General features: G+C 35.5%; 2 protein-coding genes across 2 annotated transcripts; one reads left to right on the top strand and one right to left on the bottom strand.

Moving 5' to 3' along the window:
* The first annotated feature begins 1200 nt into the window (after positions 1-1200).
* Positions 1201-6124, top strand: LOC7466304 (uncharacterized). Its single transcript, XM_002321038.4, has 7 exons — positions 1201-1672; positions 1766-1913; positions 2166-2357; positions 3238-3366; positions 3996-4165; positions 4755-4885; positions 5817-6124. The coding sequence occupies exons 1-7, from the start codon at positions 1459-1461 to the stop codon at positions 5895-5897; spliced, it is 1065 nt and encodes a 354-aa protein (XP_002321074.1). The 5' UTR covers positions 1201-1458; the 3' UTR covers positions 5898-6124.
* Positions 6125-6382: 258 nt separating this feature from the next.
* LOC7458008 (chaperone protein dnaJ C76, chloroplastic) lies at positions 6383-12074 on the bottom strand. The gene is made up of 9 exons (XM_024585503.2): positions 11785-12074; positions 11448-11576; positions 11202-11331; positions 10791-10911; positions 10131-10212; positions 9291-9344; positions 8215-8253; positions 7222-7321; positions 6383-6676 (listed from the first exon to the last, which is right to left on the bottom strand). The coding sequence occupies exons 1-9, from the start codon at positions 12004-12006 to the stop codon at positions 6546-6548; spliced, it is 1008 nt and encodes a 335-aa protein (XP_024441271.1). The 5' UTR covers positions 12007-12074; the 3' UTR covers positions 6383-6545.
* Positions 12075-12646: the final 572 nt, after the last annotated feature.

The following is a 12646-nucleotide window of genomic DNA, read 5'->3' as shown; positions in this document are numbered from 1 at the left end:
TTATTTTTTGGTGATTATGTGTTCATGGGACATTGTTTCAATAAGAGTTTTCAAAAAATTTAAAATTGTTTTACTTCAAATTAATTTTTTTGATTTTCTAGATGTGTTGATATATAAAATAAAAAAAATATATTATTTTGATGCATTTTCATATAAAAAATATTTTAAAAAGTAACCGCAATCACTATCTCAAACACCCTAAAAAAATACTCTACAAACAAGATATAAAAAATGGTGAGGTTTTGTGCCCGTTTGGAATTGAGGTTGAGGTTATTTTTTGTTAAAATTTAAAGTTTTTTGTTTGCTTTGAATTAATTTATTTTTAGTGTTTTTGGATCGTTTTGATGTGTTGATATTAAAAATAAATTTTTAAAAATAAAAAATATTATTTTGATTCATGTCAAGTGAAAATTATTTTGAAAACAATTCTTATTACATTGACCCTCCATCTAATTTACATTGATTTCAAAATACTACACTTGCTTCTTATGTAGATCACTAACTGCCCGTTTGATATTGTGATAACGGTTGCTTTTCAAAATATTTTTTGTTTATATGTATCAAAATAATATTTTTATTTTTATTTTTTAAAATTTATTTTTGACATTAGCACATTAAAAAGATTTAAAAAATAAAAAAAATAATTTAAAATAAAAAAATAAAATAAAATTTAAATTTTTTTTAAAACACTCCCGAAATATAAAACTAGCCAGGCTCTTACATCAAACGAAGGAATCTCCTCCTGTTTTGCAGGTCTAAGTGACCATCCACCAGGCCACCGAAGCCAGCTCGCCAGCTCGCTCTGGACAACGAACAAATGTCATAGTATTGTCATTGTGTAATCCATGCACAAAACAACAATAGCATTCAAACTTAGATTCCGGCCTCCTTTTCCTTTTAAAAAAGAAATAGAACAGACAAGCAGAATCACAAGCCCACAAAACAGAAAATTCAAATCCTCCCTCACCAATTTTCTAACGCTATGCAATTCGGCAAGTTGCGTTTGTCTCTTCTGGCCGTCCGAATTAATTTTATTTGTGTATATTATAGCTCAGTCCCTGTTCTTCTAATTTTGCATGTCAGCTTCTTCAATCTTAAGATTCATAGATCGGTCCCTTGACCATAGCCTGTGATCCCTTTTTATATTCAGCCATGGTCATGGGACCAATGAATGGATTCAAAGAAAAAGGAAACTGAATTAAAAAAGAGACAGGGACTAAATTATAGTTTACCCAACAAAATAAACATGCAACTAAATAAATTAACTTGATGGGACATTCGAAGAAATATAGAGATAGTAGTGGTAGGAGTGCTTGGTCTCTCGTAACTACTATCTATATCCTACATACAGTAGTTGTGTAGTAGTGAGTGTTTTGAATGTCAGTTTCTCTTCTTGTCAGAAGAAGAAGAAGAAGAAAGAAACAGTAGCAAGATTTTGGCGACTGCCTTGTTGGGAAGATGAAGAAGAGATACAGAAATGGGGAAATATGGGATTTCGAACATGAAATTGGGGAGTTGGGTAACAGGGAGGTGATCTTAGGATTGGACGGTGGAACTACGTCTACCGTTTGCATTTGCATGCCAATTTTTCCCTTTTCTGATCCTTTTCCCGACCCTCTTCCCGTTCTCGCTCGAGCCGTCGCCGGTTGTTCCAATCACAACAGCGTTGGCGGTCAGCTTTCTTTTTATATAATATATATGGTGGTGCATTTTCTAGCAATTTTTTTTTATTAATGGGCTTTGAGATATTTGGCTTCGTGATCAGAAACTGCTGCTAGAGAGACGCTGGAGCAAGTTATGGCTGATGCTCTTTTAAAGTCGGGTTCTAATCGCTCTGCAGTTCGAGCTGTTTGTCTATCTGTTTCCGGCGTTAATCATTCAACTGATGAGCTAAGAGTTTTAAATTGGCTAAGGTAATTTGCTCTCTAGTTTTTTTAAATTTAATTTACATGTGTTTTCTGCTCCTCTAATTAAAATTCCCTTGCACTACAAGGAGCTTTCTTGCTTTGCATCTTGCAGCTTCAGTTATCTTGTTAGTTCTTGTCTGTACAGTCACAGAATTGCTTTGAATCTTTTTAGGCTGTTCCCTATGATTGGTTATCCATTGATTTTAGTATTTATTTGATAATCTTTTGTCATATCTTCCTTTTCTTTGATTTCTGCAGGGAAATATTCCCTACTCATGTGAAGCTGTATGTTCAGAATGATGCTGTTGCAGCTTTGTCTAGTGGCACAATGGGAAAGCTCCATGGGTGTGTTTTGATTGCTGGGACAGGAACTATTGCTTTTGGATTCACAGAAGATGGTAGACAGGCTCGGGCTGCTGGTGCAGGGCCGGTCCTTGGTGATTGGGGAAGGTATATAAGCTAGAATGCGCCTTCATTTCTCCCCCCTCCCCTCTCGTGTGAAACATAGTAACATGAGGGTATTATAACTAAAAGAATTTGAGCATTGAAGAAAAGGAAGTTAAAATGATATCAAGAAGATCACAGGCATTATAACAATGAAAAATGTTCTTTATTTATAGTGCTACTTAGTGCCTAGAAGCATGAAACTTTATCATGTTTTAGGCAGCATGAATTTCCTGCTCCCAGAGATGCAAGAAATTTTTGTTCTTGATAAAACTACTAGTAATTCAGAATTTAACTTTCCCTCTTTTATGGAATCTTTAGCTAACTGAACATGATTGGAATGTACTTGTCTTAATTATATTTTCCTTCGAAGTGGATATCATATCCTCCTTCCATTGATGTACTCTTTCGCTCTGATACAATTTTATTTTCTTATCATGAAACTGTTACCTAGAAATAGAGATTGTAACATTCAACAAACCTAACAGTTTTAGCTAGTACAAATAGGAGGCTGGAATTGACATTTAAATAACTTGGTGATTAAACGTCAAATGCATTTGGCAAGAGCTCGGTGCATAAAATCAACTGTCTTTCTAAATGATCTGGTCATCCAATGCTAAATTAATTTCTTCTAGTTTTAGTCATTACTAGATGATTCACAGTATACCATTTGAGAATAGTTTTTTCTTTTTTTCTTTTTTTTTTACTTCTATTTTTCCTATTCTTTCCCAAGGTAAGAATTCAAATTATCCGCAATAGTTAGATACAAGATTATTTGAAGGTTTTTAATGATAGCTACAATAGGATTCATAACCGTTTTTGTTTCTTCACATATAATTATTGTTCTTGAGTGAATTTAACATGATATTGTTTTATTCTCCTGCAGTGGTTATGGAATAGCTGCCCAGGCATTAACAGCAATAGTAAGGGCTTATGATGGTCGTGGTCCTGTAACAATTCTTTCATCTAATATTTTGCAGACACTTGGTCTTTCTTCCCCTGATGAACTTATTGGGTATATATTCCAACACAACACCATTGTCATCTTAACTCTTATAAGTAGCGGTTACTGTTTTCAAAGCTTAAAACTCTTACAGTTATCTTCATTGTCTTTGAAGTAAAAAACTGAAGGTCTGTTTCATTAATCTGACCTTCGTTACTGAAGTGCCAATGGATGAGACTACTTGGCACTCTTTTTGCATCTTACCCTTTTCTTTCACAAAACAACCTATGGAAAAAAAAATTAGTTCTGTGTTGTATCCCTATCTTTTCATAGCATTTGGTCCTTTATGGTTCTTGGTTCATGTAATGACATCACATGTTTGTGGAAATACATTGGCAGTATGTTTCATGTTTGTCCAATATTCTGATAAGAAAATATTAAATGGGGTTCACTAGATTTCTTTCCAGTGACATGTAAATGCAGTTCATGTCATGTATGGACTATGGACCTTTGTAATTTTTTGATGGAATTATAGTTTTCCAGTACAGAATTGGTTCCTGGATTTTTTTTTCTTGGAAGTCTATTTGGAGAAAAATCAATTGATGTCTTGGCTGGTTGACTTCTGACATGTTGTTCTTATGATACACTGACAAAATCAGATATGTTACTGAATAAGATACTGGATTTCTCTTTGAATTTAGGTGGACTTATGCAGATCCATCTTGGGCTCGTATTGCAGCTCTTGTTCCTGTCGTTGTGTCTTGTGCAGAGGCAGGAGACCGAGTTGCTCATGAGATCTTGCAAGATTCAGTTGAGGAGTTGGCTTTGAGCGTAAAAGCTGTTGTTCAAAGACTCGGCTTGTGTGGTGAAGGTGTGGCATTGCCAACTAAAACTAATGCACAAATAAATTCTTTTGTATCATTTGAAATATGATTATAAGGTTGTCAATGAACCACGTAAAGTATCCAAGTATTGAGTGTTTGCAACTGTTGCTTCTCAAAGTAACATATCATTAAAACTACAACAATGCAGTGGTGAAATGTTGGTGCTCACAAGGAGTGGAAAGAATGACTTGCCATGATTTCAGGCTTTATAGATTTGTACCCAACCTTCAGTTTTATTTTAGGGCTGGATGGATTGGTGAAAATACAGTCTACTTCAAGCTAGTTAATAAATCAATGATTTTTATCATACAGTTTGGATAATGCGGAAACTCACTACTAGGAAAATTAAGTTTAGTTTAGATTGTGATTTTGACGTGCTGATTTTCATGTAGTGCCTGCTTTGTTTATCCTTACATGAACCGTGTGTATTGCCTTCAGGGTTTTTGAAAGCTTGTTCACTAAGTGTGATGTATATATCCTATTTAAAATTAAAAACTATTATCTCTCGGGATGGTTCTAACATATTTTCTTTGTATTTCTTGGACTCATTTTGACCTTGCATAAATATCGTCGCAGATGGAAAAGCTTCTTTTCCCCTTGTCATGGTTGGCGGTGTTCTAGAAGCAAATAAGAGGTGGGATATAGGAAAAGAAGTTGTAAACCACATTTCTAAAAGCTACCCTGGGGTTCTTCCAATTCACCCAAAGGTAACCATATTTTACTTTGTTCCAACGAGAATTTTTCTGATTAACCAACCTATCATGTTTCCAGATACATCCTCCTGCTCCTAACTAAATTAGTGTGGCTATAAGAATTAACTGCAGAAAATATCTCCTATAGAAACTATGAAATTGCTGAGATACCATTTATGAATGGAGATTGAATGTGGAATAGCAGATGTAATAGCGATTTGGAAATACGCGAATTATCTGAGTCTTTAAGAGTGACAGAGGGATATAGAGAGTGGAACAAAAACCCATGTAGAAAAGGCTGTGCTGCTGTAGCATGACCCGAATTTCACAAGTAATTGTTATCTTTGATATTGTCTACTGAATAAGGGAAGCAAAATCCTGTCAGACCATGAAGCTGCATTTCCTGTTGGGAGCCATGTGGGTTAGACAACACCCATAGGAGGCTGGATCCTGGCTGTAATGTATCCAAACAACACAATAACCATGTTATTAAAACTTATTCAACTAGTAAATTGGACATAAAATCAATTTCCTGGAAAAAAATTTCCACATATCAAATAAACTAAATCCATGTTAATTAAGGAAGCCCTTATTAAACTTTCTTGAAATGCTTGATCTAGTATATTTTTTTGCTAAAAATTCTTGGATAAAATTTCACTTATCGTATTAACTTATCTATATGCTCGCGAACGTAGGGGCACAAACCTGCATTGCTGAAAACTTCATATTAAGAACTTCTTGTGCAGTTAGATGAATGCCAGTGTATATGGAAATACATGCCGACTGTTTTTTCAATTTCATCGGTTTTCATTTTCTTTTCAGATAACTCTTACTTTTCTTTTCAGACATGGGAGAATACTTGTATCTTAATCTTGCTAGACTAGTATTGTTATTTATTTAGAGTACTACAGATTCCATTTTGGTATTTTTCTTTTTAAATGATCAGGTTGAGCCTGCAGTCGGAGCAGCATTGTTAGGATGGAATTTCTTAATGACAGAATCTCAGAAGGAGGCCTACAAAAGATGACTTATAATGTCCAGAAGATGACTTATAATGTACAGTTGCAAGGCCTTGATTTGGTTGAGCATATTTGCTGGATACTGTGGTAGTGCAGGATAATTTTTCTGCAATAATTTTTGTTGTCTTTTCCATTGTTTGTAATGGCTTCTTGTGTAAAAGTAGTTGCATTTGAAAGACGACATGGAAATTGGAAATAGAATGAAAGCTTTCTTGGTGTGCGATTTTTCCTGGAAGTTGTTGAGGCGCTCATTCCCCCGCCAATTGCCAATCAGATAATGAAACCAGGGCACTGTATGAAAAGCCCATGATGCAACTGAATGTATAGAGCTTCGTAACAGAAGTAAAACCACTGCTTCTGAGCAAAGCACGGCCATGGATACCACTGCGTTTTGATGCAACCGATCATGCTTTTCTGTAAATGATCTTTTCAGAAGCACAGCAGCATTGTTTTGGTGCAACAGAAGAAACCACTATCCAGAACAATTGCTCCATAAATAACCTCTTCCCATTTCATTTATCAACTTCAGTTTCAATAATCATTGTGGACAGAGTCATGGTATCAATCATAGTTTCATGAGGAAGAGAATCAATGATTCTTCAGTAATCTATAGGCTAATTAATTACAGTGGAGTGGAAAGATATGCTATTTACTGATCATTTCTCATTATTGGAGATTGCCTCCGGAAGTTTATAAGCGGGAGGCTTATCAACACCCTTCCTTGAGTACTCCCTCCATCTTCGAGCTGCTGCTGCGGCTCTTCTTGCTCTCTCTTTGGTTTCTTCCTCTGCATCAAACACCATGTCAACGTTGGTTTTACTTGAAGTTGAAGAAAGGCTGGTAGAAAACTTACATTTGGACAGATAATTCATGCACGGTGTTAGACAATAATATAAATTATATTATGAGATCTCATTTTATAATTTAAACTTTTAGATTAAAATAATTCTTTATTAGTGGTAAATACATACTCAAAATCATTGTTTCATGCCAAAAACATAAAATTGCAAACTCTTCTACAATCACTATAGTGCCGAATAAGCTTCCATCATCATATATATATGGTTTCAGTATTGTGCTTTGAGCACATGCTTTCTTATTTTACTAAACGAAACATTTCATATAGAACTTGTGACAACCAAAACACAGCAAGCTGGCATTTTGTTCATCGAAATTTGCTGGAACGCGAGAAAATCAAGCATTTCTAAAGGGAAGTCCTAGCTTATATAATTTAATAGGTTATATACTAGCACTGATATAAGGGTGTGGAAAATAAAGAGCAATATATAGGTTAGTGTCACGTTATCAGTTTGCTTTTACCAATCCGCTTACCTGAACTTTGGTTTTCTTTTGGATTACCCCAGAGATCGCTCCAGTAAGACCCCTTTTTATCAACATCTTTTTGCTTCATCATCCTTATTTTAGCCTGATCCTGCAAAAAATTTAGGAGTCCTATTCAGCAAACGTAGTAGAGCTGTTAACAATGCCGTCACAATCTTTGGAAATGTTTTGGCCAGAACCAAAACGATAGCCAGAATATGTGCTCATGCGCAACCAATGTAAAGTTCAAACTCATGAAGACAATTCATTTAATCAAAGCATCCAGAAACTTTTAGGAAAAATCAAGTTAATTTCCTAAATTTATCATAATTACTTCCCTGTATTATTACACAGTTCATAAAAAGGGCCAGTGTCTGGTGAAGTAGTGTGAGTTACGAGCTCTTAAATGGAGGATCATTGATTCAATTCAAGGGACCATATCTCTGTGGCATATGGGATGGGACAGTTTATTTGAGCATATCATTCACAAATCGTTTTCAGGATCATTTAGCAACGCAAGATCACAAATTGTTTTGTGACACAAGCATACCACCCCTCCCATATCAGCGCAGAGAGAAATTCACCAAGTGCAAACAACTCAAGCAGGTCTCTCCGCAGGATTATTTTCAACAATTTAAGAACAGCGCATTAAGAGTTTTCCAGTTTTAGAAAAAATCACTCAACCGAAGGCGCAGTGCCTATTCTGTTTTTAACCGCTTGTTCTGCCATTCAGATAAATGAGCGGGTACAAGGTGAGACATGCAAGCACAACTACTGATTTACTGCAATGACAGTTCAGAGCTCCTTCTTCCAACTGGGATATCTAAAAGACTTAAATGACAGCTAGTCGCAGATTCAGAAGGCCTTCTTTTTCCTACTTGACACGTGATATCTTCAGCCATATAGGCTTTTGACGAAGTTTCATTGGTTTTCACATAATATTGCTCCAATAACATGGAAGTTTAAATGAATGTTGATAAAGGAGAAAAGATAAAGAGTTCCTACCAAGATTTTTGCTTGCCTCTTTTCCCATCGAGAACATGCCTGCCACATAATTATGCGTAAATTAATAGCTGCTGCTCAGCAACTAGTGATAACAAAGTGAAATATATTAGCAATTAAACGGTTATGATACCTTAAGGGATTTTGAAGCAATCAACTCAAGAATTCAGAGATCAGTTCTTAAAAAGAGGAAAAAAAAATTATAAAGGAAATAAATTTAATTAATTAGTTTGCAAAAGCCTCTTGAAATTCCATTTATTTTCAAAAAACTTACAGCTCGACTCCCAAATTCAACCTCTCACTTTCCTCTGCGATAAGTTCTAAATACCAAAAAATGATCAAGCGAAATAAGAAGAAAATCGTTAAGTGGATATGGTTAACATGATCTGTAGGGAAACTGTCTGATGCAATGGTGAAAGTCTTGGGGTTGCAACCATATGGAGTTCAGGTTTGAGTCTTGAGTGCAGCCATTTTATGCAAAAACCACTGAAGGGTAGAACCATCTCCAAGTTCTCCCGCCCATGAGGCCAAGACACATTTGGTGGAACCATATCTCTAAGTACATGACTCTTTTAGCACCAGAAAAATATTACCTCTTCCGTGCCCATTGGTTAAATATTCAGAAATCTCAGACTGCAGGCAAACTTCAAGCCCTAGAGCAGTAGTGCAGTATTGTCATTGTTTCATTCTAGGAATGCAGCTGTCTAAGTAGCAAGTACTACTTTCATCTATTATCTTCATTTTAGAAACACAGCATAAGTGCCTAAGCAGTGAGTGACGCTATGATGATATCAACAATTACAATAATTCTACATGCGTTCCTACACAGATATGGACAATTCAGGTGATGAAGAAATATAGCAAAGTAACTGAAAACTTCAACATTAATTTCTCTACATGATTTTATACACCATTCTGTTTCTTAAAGGAAAAGGACAAGATTATTCCTCTTTGCATGTGATGATATTAATCTAAGCTCACTGCAAATTTATCTTGTGAGATTCTCAAGGAAGCATGTGGCAATCAAACCAATCAGGAAGCTGAAAATGTAGCAAGAATAAGATAAGTAGCATGCTTACCATTCTGAAAACATCTGCTCCTGCAGATCCCATTCCTGAAAGCATCAGTGCAACCTGATAATCATTCAAACCAGTCCAAGTTTCAATATTGTAATGACTGGCAAGGTGAAAATACCACACATAACAGTCGGTCAGATATGCAGGTATGGTTGTAACAGAGAAGCTATAAGTATGGAAGCTTGAATTACGGAACATATTGTAGACTAGGACAGAACTAGGGCATGGCTTGAACGCAAAGGTCAAAGTTAATTTTGCTAACATATTGTGTTCTGGTAAAAAGAACACAGGTTCAGGTTTTCTACATAAATTACTTGATTTGGAGAAGGGTCGTGTTGCTGTTGCAGTCTCCACTTTGTATTTTTCATAGTGTATACATTACCCTAGTCTGGATGTCAGAAGTGCATTATTCTGTCCTCTAGAGAAATTTCACCTTTTAGCATTCATCTACACAATCACCATCCATTAGTTTTCAAATTCGTAATAGGTTTTGGAATAAAAAATATAAGCCAAGCCAAGCAACTAGGCTCTACCGTTTTTATCACAGCTGCTATCAGAACGTAGAATACCATTCAATACATAAATTCATTCTCTCTTTCAAATTATATTATCGTCAACAATTTAGGGGACGCTCAAGTGATTGCTGCATGGGATCTGGATATATAATGCAGTCTTGCTGTAATCTTCAGGCTTCTTAAATTCAACTCTAAGAAACTTTCAAGCCCGTTAAGTCAAATGTGCTTGCTTTCAAGCTAAGCAACTCAAATGTTCACATCAGATTAAGAAGGTAGAGAAGTAAACTAAATTTCAAAGGAGAAACTATATAGTGGTTGCGTGCCTTACATTTATTCTTTCTACTCTGCGCATTTCATCTTCAAGCAAAGAAAGCTGCGCCGCAGAAGTCCAATGGATGCAATCAACCGGGCTGATTGACAAAAAGAAATTGTATTTTAATTACCTAACTTGCAACCTTTCAATTTCTCCGAGCAGGACTATAGTCACTCACTATTACACAATGAACTACTTCACAAAACTCTAACACCTGTTACCAAACAGGACAACTTAAAATTGTTGTCATATAAATAGTTGAAGTTAAAGAGTCCATTGATTGGTTCGAAGATTGCTTGGTTTTCTTCCAAACGGCCCTTTTTTTTTTTTTAATTCATAGTGGATACAGAACAGGTGCAATATCTGTTTGGTCAGTTGAGAATATCATTTTCAGCATATAGATACAAGGTTTAAAATGTAACAAGAAGGATGTGGGCAAAATGTGAAAGCATCTGGCACAGAAACTGTCTCCACTTCACAGCCTTCAACAAGTTAATTAACAATCCCGAGTCATCTTAACAGCACTGTGTGCTCAGATGTTGATATAGGATTCTGTCAGACGTGCAGATAAATTTGAAAGAATTTGTTCATAACATTTCATTCGAGTTAATTAAAAGCACTATTTTAAACATGTCATAACAACATTGAAGGAGCAGATAAATACAGGATATTTACCAACTTTCAATTGCTTGCTGGACTAATTGAAGATTTCCACACTGACTGTAAACTCTGGCTCTTCCAAAATCTTCCTCAATTCCAAATACTTCAGGAGCCACATTGGCACAATTTTTGCATCCTGGAGGTAATACAGCATAGTCAATGATATCAGCCTTAAAAATTATTGATTAAGGTCTAATTAATTTTGGGTAACAAAAATCCCTTCCCAGAAACCATAAAAACTATGTCATGCAATATCCCAGAGTATTGTTTTCCACAGGGATATTTCACTAGGCCAATAAGCTTGTATCTTATTTGGCACCCACATCCCATAAAATTATTAGTTAAATGGCACTGAAAACTAGCATTTAATCATGTGTTTTTAACGCAAAAACAAAACAAAAAAGTTCAACTATATATTATAATTACCGATGCAGCTAAACTCATCAACAAAGGCATGATCCTTTGGGCTGGAATCATCAAAGAAAGGATTCATCGCCGTCAATGCGAAGCCATGAATTTCATCATAGATCATGCGCTGCAAAGGGTCACTAAGCACCTGCGGCACTTCAACAAACCATATTAATAATACTAACAATAATAACAGCAGAAGCTACGCATAAAAAAATTAGAAATCTTTCAAAAAGCGCAAGCAATACTGGATGAACAACCCACCGCATAGACCTCATTGATGAACATGCAGAAATTTGTGGTATCTGTGTCATTGCCACTCAAGTCTGGATGACATGCTTTCATGCAACTATAATAAGCCTTCTTGATCTGCTCTGGTGTCGCATCTGGAAGCTGCATGCATGCCAACATAATAATAATGTATAATAAAAATAACAATAAGCCAACGGCACCAACTGATGATCAGTATCAACAACGTGGTTATATATATATATAATCTCTGGATATTAAGACGGATTTGGTTATGATTGCTATATTTATTTGAAAAACAGTAACTAAGGAAATGAAAAGTAGTGTAAAGAGCAGGTAGGCAAGTACGTACGAGACCTAAGACCGCGTAATAATCATCGGCAACAGCATCTGCAGAGGCTGAACTGTTGGCTGCAACCCTGATTCTGCCAAAATCTCTTCTCTTAGAGTTCAAAACACTCCGGGAATTATTATGATAAAGGGCGGTCTTTCCTCTTGAAGAAATATGGAAAACGTTAGATGGTTTTTTAATCTTAAGTGCATCTGTGCATACAGGAGATATTAACTGGGCCATTGGAGAGCTTTCTCCACTGTCGGTCTTTCGAGGAAATATGGGTGCTGCTGGGAACGATGATCCATCCTTTTTTTAATGGGATATTTTTAGTACTTAATTTAATTGGATTATTTTGAAAATTTTGAGGAGGGGAAATTTAGAGGAATGCTGAGTTGGCGAATTCTGAGCCATGCACTTCTGCTAGAATCACAAGGAACGTCTAATGAATCTGGAAGGAAGGCAACTGTGTTTCTCACGGCTTTGCACGTGCCAGCTTGTGGATATTTCTTGCTTGACTCGCTCACGCACACTCCAACCATGCAACCTTTTTATTTATTTTTTAGTAATGCTGGAAGGTCTATAAATCAAGATTCTTTTTTTATCAAGTCTCATAAAAATATTCAAATATATATATATTGGTAATTCAAGAGATATTTTTGCCATACATGGTTGAAAAAAAACAAAGGAAATGCTTCTCAAATCGAAATCAACTAGATAGGTGTCTCTGCTTTACTACGAACAAACATCATATAAAAAAAGATGTTAAGGTGATCTAAATGTTTATAAAAAAGTAAAAAAAAAAAAAAGATTTAGATCATTAACTTGATTAAATGTAATAAAGTTGCATAATTTTGACATTATGAATAAAAATACAACGAGA

This window comes from Populus trichocarpa, chromosome 14, assembly GCF_000002775.5.
Source record: "Populus trichocarpa isolate Nisqually-1 chromosome 14, P.trichocarpa_v4.1, whole genome shotgun sequence".
In the NCBI taxonomy this organism is placed as follows: domain Eukaryota; kingdom Viridiplantae; phylum Streptophyta; class Magnoliopsida; order Malpighiales; family Salicaceae; genus Populus; species Populus trichocarpa.
The sequence above is the reverse complement of the archived record's forward strand: the minus strand, read 5'-3'. Positions and strand labels throughout refer to the sequence as shown.

What these genes read in the sequence shown, in the direction of transcription:
- LOC7466304 (XM_002321038.4), top strand. Translation starts at nt 1,459, where the DNA reads ATGAAGAAGAGATACAGAAATGGGGAAATATGGGATTTCGAACATGAA. An exon ending in AGAGTTTTAAATTGGCTAAG is followed by an intron (nt 1,914 to 2,165) that starts GTAATTTGCTCT and finishes TGATTTCTGCAG; the next exon opens with GGAAATATTCCCTACTCATG. An exon ending in GTCCTTGGTGATTGGGGAAG is followed by an intron (nt 2,358 to 3,237) that starts GTATATAAGCTA and finishes ATTCTCCTGCAG; the next exon opens with TGGTTATGGAATAGCTGCCC.
- LOC7458008 (XM_024585503.2), bottom strand. Translation starts at nt 12,006, where the DNA reads ATGGCCCAGTTAATATCTCCTGTATGCACAGATGCACTTAAGATTAAA. An exon ending in TCATCAATGAGGTCTATGCG is followed by an intron (nt 11,332 to 11,447) that starts GTGGGTTGTTCA and finishes GAAGTGCCGCAG; the next exon opens with GTGCTTAGTGACCCTTTGCA. An exon ending in GCAGAGTAGAAAGAATAAAT is followed by an intron (nt 9,345 to 10,130) that starts GTAAGGCACGCA and finishes AATGATTATCAG; the next exon opens with GTTGCACTGATGCTTTCAGG.